The sequence below is a fragment of the Polyodon spathula genome, chromosome 15 (genome assembly GCF_017654505.1).
Source record: "Polyodon spathula isolate WHYD16114869_AA chromosome 15, ASM1765450v1, whole genome shotgun sequence".
Lineage (NCBI taxonomy): Eukaryota > Metazoa > Chordata > Actinopteri > Acipenseriformes > Polyodontidae > Polyodon > Polyodon spathula.
In genome coordinates this window covers 16137354-16148243 of record NC_054548.1, presented here as the reverse complement: position 1 = coordinate 16148243, position 10890 = coordinate 16137354, and the positions used below count along the sequence as shown (strand labels likewise).

General features: G+C 35.1%; 1 protein-coding gene across 2 annotated transcripts in view; it reads right to left on the bottom strand.

Moving 5' to 3' along the window:
- Positions 1 to 2271: 2271 nt before the first annotated feature.
- The window catches only part of LOC121328041 (glycine receptor subunit alpha-2-like), a 33991-nt gene continuing 25372 nt past the window's right edge, over positions 2272 to 10890 (bottom strand). For both annotated transcript variants that reach the window (XM_041272496.1, XM_041272495.1), the window contains exons 8-9: positions 5969 to 6118; positions 2272 to 3826 (exon numbers count right to left, since the gene is read on the bottom strand). In XM_041272496.1, coding sequence (XP_041128430.1) covers positions 3548 to 3826; positions 5969 to 6118 — 429 coding nt within the window. In that variant the 3' untranslated portion in view covers positions 2272 to 3547. The remainder of the gene's footprint in view (positions 3827 to 5968; positions 6119 to 10890) is intronic.

The following is a 10890-nucleotide window of genomic DNA, read 5'->3' as shown; positions in this document are numbered from 1 at the left end:
TATACCACAATATCAATAAACATGCTAGTATACCTGTAGAAGGAGGACATAACTGAAACTTTTAAAGAGTAAGTAGCTTCAAATTATCTTAGTTTAACAAAAAATACCATTTAGAAAAATGACAGTTTTTTAGTATCTGTTTTCCATCCTGAGCTATACAAAAGCTTAAAGAGTAAGTCATTTTATTGTGTCTTTACCTTTGTATGATGTTTGCAATCATTCCGAGGGGTCCCACAGCCTTTATGAGTGGACAAAACAATAACCTGTGTGGGACAGACTATTGGCTCTAGTCTGGATCCCACACCATGCAGCCGATGAGAAGTGCAGGGAACTAGGTGCTGTCTCAGTTTACTAGTAATAAAAGTGCTAAGGGTGAGGTGTTTTGGGCTGGACTGGTTGTCATGCTTCAGAGCCTTCTCCTATTCTAACAAAGGAAAAGGTACAATACCTCTAAATATTCTGTTATATTTATTTTTCTCTAGTTGCATATAATAGTGCTTTACATCAGCAGCAACACTTATCCAGGAGGTAAATAATTAAATGACCTGAATAACTTTTTTGAGTATAGTTTGTCAGACAAGTCCAAAATTCTTTTGATAGCATTACCTAGGGGGAAGAAAAAACATGGGATATCTTGTGTGGGTTATGACTCATCTCTTATTCTTCATGTATTTTTGGAAAAGATAGAGCTGATTTTGAACAGATCCCTCTGCGCTTACATTAGCATCCCCAAGCTTACTCCAGCTGTCAGGAGAAGTTAGACTGCAAAGCTTCTGGTGTCATTGCCAGTCAGCACAGAGAAAGCATAGGAACAACTTCTGCTACATGAACAGAAAATAGAAATCCTGTTTGGCAGTAGTTTCTGTTTTGAAGAACAATGTACAAATACTTTTTTTTTTTTTTTTTTTTTTTTTTACTGCTTCAGAGGTTTCTTTTCAATTATTTTTAGGGGTATGTTATAATAAAATTGTTCCTTCAAATTGTGAGCAATATTGGTTTTCCCAATTAGCTTTATTTAAGTCTTTACCTCACATTAGGATTACCTTATTAAATAAAGTATCTTCAAATATCATGCATTTCCATTTGTATTTTATTCTGTTTGCTATGATTGGCCACATTTACAATGAAAATAGAGTGCTAACCAAGGTTTTTAATAATTAGCTCAAGCAATAGGTACCCCTTCTGTTCTGTTGACGATCTTTGATTCTTTGCTTGTACTTTATACTTCAGTATATTTTAACTTATTTTTTAGTAAAAATGCTAAACTATAAAATGGGCATCAAGTTGGTTGTGCTACAGTAACTAAATATTTCACATAGAGTTTTTCAACTTAATACATACAAATCATAAACTTCAGAAAGGAATCTTAACCATAAGGGAGCAACACAAGTTCACATTCTCAATTTTTTTTTTTTCCCGGGGAGACAGAAACTACTTACACAGAGTGTTAAAGGGTCACTCCAAAAAGTCAACAACACACCATGATCACACATGGAAGGAAGCAAATTCTGTCATCTTAATCATGACAGCTATTTATTTTGGCTTTTCTGCTTGTGTGGCTGATTCACATCTTGTCGTCCCCAGCCTGCAGCAGCCAAACAACAACTTTCCCTCCAACATGCTCTCAGGTTTGTGTCTGACAGGATCACAGAAGTAGTTGAACTGGTTCAGCTTTCCTCCCTGCAAAAAAGACTTGCTGCATGGAGCTACCTGTATACAGTCTGCAAAACTTAATTGGAAGGTGAGTTGGATTGGATAAAATGTTCATTGAAACCAAGACTGTAGGAGCCACTGCCACGTAACATTTTAAATACTACAATGTAAGGCTATTGATCAGTATAATTAGGAGACTTCTTGATTTTGTCAATCTACTGTAGAACTGGTAAGGGTTTAAAAAAAACTTCTAAAGTTGATTATTATAGTATTTTGTACTTTTTTTCAAATGCTCCAAAAAATCATCCCGGTTTCGCCCAATGGATTGTTAACTAATGCTTTAAAATAAATTTCTATTTTACCTGTAATGACATTATTCTTTGTTATTTTTACCATACCAGTAGCAATATTGATACAGCTAATAAAACTCTGATTATCATGTCTTTAAAAGAAAAGGAACAATTTAATGGTTTTGTAAACCTCAGAAATAATATTGACATTGATGTGCAGTACCACATTTAGTTTCTAAAAGATTTATGTTTATTAGAATTAAGTCAGTCATTGCTTAGTAAATATGTCCTTCTTCCAGTAAATGAAAAAGAAAACTGAAACATGAAATTACTGGGTAGCGCACATAGCTTTATTGAACTATAACAAAGATGAATTGTTCAAAATAATTACTTGCAGTATAATTATTATAACACTGTTAGTTCCTTCAGTGGACAAACTCATATATGTCTTTTAATACTGTGTAAAGAACATCCTCCATAAAAATACTGTATGCAATACAACCATTCTAAACACATATTGCTGGCACTGAATGGGGATAATGAGATATGCAATCACAAAACAGTTTTCACATCTCAGATTGATAGAGGAGCTCTTTAAAATGATATCCACTGAAGAAGATATAAAACCATTGGTTTGTAAACATTTTGGACACCAGACCTACCTACAAAACCTACCAACTGCAACTACACCAATAAAAAAAAAAAGATATACACCATTAATGTTTTGTGTTAAATGTTCGTTTTAAACTACACCATAAAAAAAAAAAACAATATATATATTTTTTTTTAGTAAATACTATGGTGCAGGAAAGCACAACAGGTAATGTACTTTTTGGCACCTGGAGGTACATATACAAGTACTGTTAAAACAAAGCAAAATAAATTATAACAAGCAAGTGCACTGGTTGATAACAAACCAATCTGGCATATGGTGTTTTAGATTTGTCAATATAACCTCCCTCACAATTCCACCAAATAAAATTAAAAAAAAAAAACACCAAAATAGTATACATTTATTTTTTGTTACCATAAGAAAGATTTTCTGCACAGAAAAAGATGCCCTCCCCCATCCCATATAACTACTTCTGGAAATGGAATGTAGCTCAGTGGATTTGGCATACAAATTTAGCAAAGGCTGTATTAACTTGTAAAATTTGGTCCATTCTCAACTGTACTATACTGTACTGTAATCACTAGAAACGGTTTACTTTGTTGTGTCACCACAACTGTTCTGCAGCATTCAAAACAACAAAAATATAATTTTTTATTATTTTTTTTTTATTTTTACTTTTACTTTTTTTGTTTACTTTTATTCTAAAAAAATGGATTGAACCTTTGTAGGAGTAAATGTTAGTAGTTTGTAAGAAATGTCTTTTTTTCTTATTATTATTTCTACAAACCCACTGGAAAATAACAGGTGGGGGTTATTGAACTCTCCCAATTTATGTTTTATTCTTACTTCCAATCCAGGCGGAATCTGTTTTACTGAAGGCGATGTCACTCAAGCAGCAGTAAGACATAACAGATATCAGTTAGTCATATGAAACTTTTTTTTAATACAAGATACAAGGCATCAGCAAGTCCAGGGAGGCTGGCAGGCCAGCCTACTCCCTGTGGATATCCTCCTTCCGGATTATTTTGTAGGTAATCCAGTAAAAGATGTTAAAAATTAAGAAGGCTAGGGGAAAGGCAGCCCTGGATACTGTGTCGATCCTCTTAGCTCTGTCGACAAATTTCCTTTTAATTGTATCCGAGTCATTAGGGGGTGGGGGTTTGGGGTTGGGAGGTGCTGCTTTCACTGCAGTGCCATCCTTGACTTGCAGGCAGTGGCCCATTCCATAGCCACTGAAGTTAAAACGGCTCTCCCGGATGGCATCTTCATCCTAGAAACAAGGGAAAAGGATGAGCAAAAAACAAACCTGAGCCTTTTTAAAGCTCAGTAAAAGTTATGCATTACAGTTAACATGCATGAAGCATTTTACTCCCAAAACCTCTTAGTTTCTATAAGGATAAATATGCCTGTTAATGTGACAAACTTAACAATACACAAGCATTATTTGTGTTGAATGGTCTATTTCAGGTTTTGTAACCTCCTTCTTTAATACAAATACATACACAATCTCCTTTAATACCAAGTGGTGCTATTGACTCTTTTGGAGTAAATTACTTTGTGTGTGTCTTATTTCATATAATAACATTGTAATGACTCAGTACAACCCCCTGTTTAATTGCAAAATTAACATTTTAGGGACTTAACATCTTGTGTAGTTGCACTGTTTTTACACACGTAGTTGTGTGTTTACAGTGTAATTAGTTTGTAACCACATATGCACTAACGGTGTCATCACGGTGTAATTACAAATGTTACCAAATAGAAAATGCATTTTAAAGCTGCAGTTTCCTTAAATCATGTTCAGTTTTACTCCAAAAAAACAACAACAACAACAACAACAAAAAAATAAAAAATTCACGGCGTCCTTCCAAAAGTTTCCATCAGGAAAGTTAGTGTTATTTTTCTGTAGAGATACACTCCTCACATTAAAACCTGAAAGCCATTCCATCACGTGCCATTTTCCTATTCTAGCACTGTGTATTTGCTTTCGTGGTGCAGCAGGGCTGGTAGGTGACGTAATCACATACAAAGACATAAGCCTGATATACGCTCCTTGCAATCACATACAAAGACATAAGCCTGATATACGCTCCTTGTACAGCGGTATTGGCGCTATGCTTCAGTGCGAGAGGGCCTGGGTTCGTGCCCGCCCTCCCCCTGTGTGTGGATTGCCTCGCCTTGTGTGAGGCGCCTGACTACAGGAACCGAGCTCGCTACACTATCATATACAGTACTTACTGTATTATTTACTAATGTGGATAAAGTACAAAAGTCTGAGCTGTAGTAGCTTGAGCCACAACAACATGCGTATATGTTTTTTTTGTTTTGTTTTCTCCCAGAAGCTTTCACACGGAGTACATCTTGCCATCTCAATAAGCCACAGATACTTCATCTCCAATTATATATATATATATATACTCAATAAAACAGATTAGGTCCGAGCTTATTTGCTATGTGGATTTTGTCTGAGATTTCATGTTTTAGTAGTCATGTTTCTTTTAATCAAACATTTATATTCTGCCCCACCTGGGCAATCTAATTTAAATGTGTGGGCCCAAATGATGGTTTTCATTTTGATAATCTTATTTTGGGAGCGAAGATGGAAAAAACAGCTTTTGTATTCCAGCTCTTAATAATAAGATAAAACAAAAATAATGAAGAAATTGACCTGCAACAGGATATTAGTCTAGCAGCATTTAAAAAAAGCACCTTGTCTACTGGCCGTGACAACAGTTACTTGTCCAGAGCTGAAATATTTATGATTAAATAGTTTTAATGTGTTTAAATCTTTTTTATTGCATTATTAAGACTTATTAAAAACGTGATTGTTCAGACAGTGACTCTTGTTCAGAACCCCTAATACTTGTAGTACATTACTAATAACTGCCAATTTAATTTCGCTACATTTTGATATAGTATGTTTTACGTGTTTGTAAAAAACAACCTCATAATGGAAATAATGGTAACTCTTTATATTGCTTGGCAAATTAATATTAAATAGATATGCAATTGCATGTTAAATTAATGTTAAATTAATATTTAATAAATATGCAATTGATATTACATTTACGTTTAATTATTCCTTGTTACTTTCCATTGACATTTAAGTCAGATTAAGTGTATTTTCAATAAAACATGTAAACAATGGTAAATTATTACATATTTTCAAGGGTAACAAAACGTAATATAAATGGACATGATATGCAATTACATTTTCAATCAACATTTAGCAAGAAACCAGCTATTGATAGCTATTAAATATTAATTTAACATTAATTTAATATGCAATTGCATATCTATTTAATATTAATTTATGCCACGCAATATAAAGCATTACCAATATATCTATGTTGTGGAAATACACTAAACAATCCCCTGATGTAGTTCAAACAGTAAAAGCCAATATGCTTACCTTGTTCTGTCTTCTCTGCCTTTTTCTTAGACGGAGAAACTCTTTGTGCTGCCTAGAGACAAAGTTAACCCCTGCATATTCCAGCAATGCAGCAAAAACAAACAGAAGACACACTGCCATCCAAATATCAATTGCCTTCACATAGGAAACCTGGAAAATAAACACAGATCTGTTAGGTACTGATTCATCATGGGGTCTCCGCCTGGAGTTTGACTTTTCAAATAGACAGGGAGACATTCACAAAGCCATTTACTCCAAAGTGTCATTATCACTATTTGAAGTTACAAAACTTGTATTAAACAATCTAGGTATTTAATTGAACACTTAGACATTCTTCAGTTGTTTACTCAACGAGTTGCTCCCCACCTCCCCCCCCCCCCAGACAGGTGGTGGGTGGGAAACCGACAGGGTCTCCTCATTGCGCAACAGCCAACCTTGCTGGCCAGGTACCAAGTACATTCAGCGAGATAGTGTGTCTGTGTCTGTGTTTGTGTTTGTAAAAACTGTGCGTTTTGCAACAAGTAAATGGCTTGTCCATTCAGTTTTATAGTTTACGGTTGTCTCTTTAAAAAGTTTAGTTAGCACTGCAGATGGGAGTTAGCTGTAGTTTGTTTTGTTTTGTCTTCTTTCTGTAACAATAAAATTGCATAAAAGCTCTTGAAACACTTCAATCTTGTGTCTGGGTCTTCTGCAAAAGGTTTACTGAACCTTTGAAGAAGTGAATTGTTTCACATAATTATAGAGCATTGGTATACATTATGAGCAACAACAGCTGGGCAGAACTATACTTCTGAGATGAGAGAGCTGCTTGTTCTTAAGCATGGCTTTGTTTTATTAACTGGAAATATGTGGAAATACACTTTGCACTATTAGAAGTACGAACTGTTATAACACTTTGCGCATTTCATCAAGTGTTAGTTTAATGATGCAAATTGAACCTCCAGGGGCTGATGATGTGCTATTATCATATAAAGATGCTAAATCTTTCCATTTACAGTTTTACACAAACCTGTTTGTTAAAAAATAAAGCCACAAACATATTTACCTTTTTATTTACTTACAGGAGTGCCAACAAAAGTTTTTCTTTTTTTTTTTTTAATTCCTTTTATTACCTCTTGCTAGGTCTTTTATTATCAAATAACGCAGAGCACATTTGTTTTCAGTTTGTATTAAAATTGTAACTATCTCTGTACTTCGTATAATACTGGGTATATCAGCATTGGAGTCATGATGTTATAACGATAAAAGGCACTGGCACTGGCAAGACTGTTGCCCAAATGCTGGAACTGCTAACAGACCAGCATCAGTCAATGTAAATGCAAAGTATGGCCAGTGGGCCAGGAACATAAGAGGCAAGAAATTTCATATTGATGTTTTGACAGTGTGTTTGTGTCTGCAGTGGCATCTGTGACTGTTATCTCACTGCTGGATTAACTCCTTCACCAGCAACCAGTTTAACCTGTGTACCTATTGAGAACTAATTAGCAATAATAGAATAAAGACATAAGCACACTTAAATACAAGAAACATGTGATTGAAGTTTATGGTGGGTACCCTGACTAGGTACCTGGTTCCTTGATACTTAATTTAAGCCACTCTCTGTACTGTAATGCTTTGTTATCTTAAGAAGCAAACACTAAAAGATATTGTGTTGTGGTTTCTACATGTTAATGAGGTCAAACGTTTGGATGTCAAAAAGCTATAACACTGCCAAATTCTTCACTGAGCTAGGTGACTTTGTTTTCCACTGAGTAAGATGTCAAGAGCATCTGAAACCTCTGTTATGCACAGAAGCACTTCATCATGTTCATTGTCTACCTGTCAATTTATGATTGAAACCTTGTTTTACAGACCACGATTTGCACTACTCTTAGACTACCTTACGTTCTATAAGGTAGTTCAAGATTCATGGCACTCTGCACCTGTCATGAGGGTTTTTAGTTCTGTAAGAACAGATTAATGATGGTATGCGGTGGAAGCAATGTCCAGTTGAAGAAAGTTATAAAGAGACCATTCTGGTGCGTCAGAGGATGTGGATCCACATAATTTAACACAATGAGGAGCCTTCTTTCTGAACACAAAGATTAAATTGATGGAGATCTGCATCATAAAAAAAGAAGTGCAACTAAGCAAAAGCAGCAAGCGAGAAGGAGAACAATGCATCCTATTGAAATCTGCTGCCTGTATCTCTTAACGCAAACACATCACACACTTGCACAGTTGTGTTATTCCCATTCCTAGGTTGTCATGGCAGCCTTTCAGTAAGATAAAAGGAACTTCTGCTACTTTGAAAAATAAGTCAGCAGTGTAAACCATTAAAGCATTGCTTTATAAACATTCTTCAGTGATAGTGAGGGTATAAAAAAGGTGGGTTTAGTCAGCTTTTTACTCCAACAGTCAAGTAGAAGATATAGGGTCTTGACATTGCGTAAGATATACAGTGTGAAACTGTAATGCACTCTGGTAATTTACTATGATGTGTGTTTTCATGAAGAAATTACTAAACCTGATCCTAGTATCTGAGATAATGAAATAAGAGAGCTCATAGAAACTGCACGTGCACAGCAAATTGAATGCAGATCCATACTATATTACCATATTACATATACTTTTATTGACTGTTTTATTGTTGTAGATGAACACTAAACATTTTAACAATTAAATTCAGCACAGCATATGTTTCTAAAAGTTTCTAATAAAACGTATACAGTTTAAATTTCACTGTATTTGTTTTTGAATAAATAACACTGGGGCATGTGAGATGAGTATAGAATCTTTTAGAATCTTCTATTTTGCATGTCTGCTGTTCACATTTCATTTTCTAGGGATCATTTTGCATTTTAAAAAAAGCTCACTCAATACACAGGGGTATACCTCAATGTACATTTTTTCAATATGTAATGGTCACATGCATATGATGCATGTAGGGAAATGATATATGCCAATTAAGTAACCTTGTGTGTGTGTAGATGGACTGTACGTGTGCCTGTGAATTGAGGCTGGTGGATTGTGGGACGAGAGCAAAGGTCTCATACAGCAGTCATTGACTTGTGAGTAAGCAGACATTAATTGATTGGAAATCCACTGTAATAAACTTTTCTAGCTATTTTTAGCTATTAAGAAATTTACTGTATATAGGATGTGGGTTCCTGCCAAAAAGGCATCTGGTGTTGCAGAACCCACATCAGATCACATCTTACTCTGTCAGGCTTGAGTGAATGTTTGCTCAACCAGTGGATCTACCTGTGTTAACCAGCTACGCCTGTTTACCAAATCAAAAATGTGTGTGGCAGGGCAGAGGTCCTGCTAGTGTAAATGGTGTGTGGGAGAATGTAAGGTTGGCAGGGGTGGGGTTAAATCTGTTCCTGCCAGCAATCACATGTGTGGCCATTCTCCAATTAGGTAATTGAGTGCTAACTGGGTAGCTGGCCACGTGTATAAAAATGAAGCAAAATCCTTTGTTTGTTGGAGTAGTTTGTGCTGTGATTTTTGTATTGTTTAGCAATGTGGTAGTGAAGGCTAAGGCCCAGCCTACAAATAGTTATTTTGTTTACACCTTTTATTTTGGCCCTCGTGCCGTGTTTATTTTGTTCCTGTGGTTTGTGTTATTTTGTTATATAAACATGCGCATTCGTGTGGGTCTAATTCCTGCCGGGAGCCAGCCTGGGCTGTGATGCTACCCTGTCACAGTGCTATTAAAGGATTTCTCCTGTCCCACAATCTTTTTTACATAATATATAGATGTCTGTAAAAAAAAGAATTGGCAGAGAATGAAACAACAAAACGAAAGGCTGAGGCATTAAATATGTAGGGCAGCATTTTGATGCAAGTGAAAAAGCAAAGGCAAAAACATATAATCTTTAAAGAATAAAACAATTGTATATGTAGGATTTTTGCTTTGTAAAAAAAAAAAAAAGTTATTCCTTTTTGAAATATTGATTTTGCTCTTGCTACAAAAAACAGGGCCCCTAATACCAAAAAAAAAACAAAAAAAAAACTTGACATTAGTAAACACAGCACAGTATGTATCAGCCAGCATCCTTCAGAAAGAGCTATTTGTTTAGTTTAGAAAAAAATAAACATCTGAATCTGCTCAACTATTGCTGTAACCTTCACTTGTTTGTTTGTATCTGCTTAATTTGCATTTCACTCAATAGATTTCTGTGTGTTGGTGATGGCTATCACCCAAGTGTTTCCTCATCGGTAACCATGATACAATACAGATTTGTTAAACTAGCACAGTTCTGTGGGAACCTTTCCCCCACAGGCACATAATGTACTTTTATATAACACTGCCAACACAATAGGGGTCACAGAAAACTAGAGGAAAGTTAACAGCAGAAGGTCTTTGCCAAAGATGCATTTTTCTATATTATTTAGACCATACCGTACACTGGGTTTGTGATGAAAAATAAACAAATAAATGCATTTCTGCTCTATTGGCACACTATGTAATATGCTGTTATGCTGTATTGCTATTTTACATTGCTATGATTAGCATCATTTGAAGGTTATTCATTAGAATACATACATGAAGTGATAACAAAAGAAACAAGTAGAATTTCCATTAATAGTACCATTTTAAAGACTAAGAACCATAACAATATTATTGTACTACTGTGTTGTATTTGCCAGATTAAGGCTGTAGATAGCAGATGTACACATTTGGTACAATCATTGAAAACTCTGTAATGTACTATACAAAAACATTACTCAGCTGTTAATTAGTGGAGGAACCTTTAATATTATATCAGTTATAACACATTATATATTTTGTGAGTTCTGTAAAAACTCCTCCAAGATCCAATAAAGTTACCCTTCTGCTGTTCTTAGTATAGCTATGAAAAGAAGCAGGTCTAAGGCAAGCTAAATTATCATTTAGAGATATCTCGAAATGCATTTCAAGATACCTCAAATTGAAT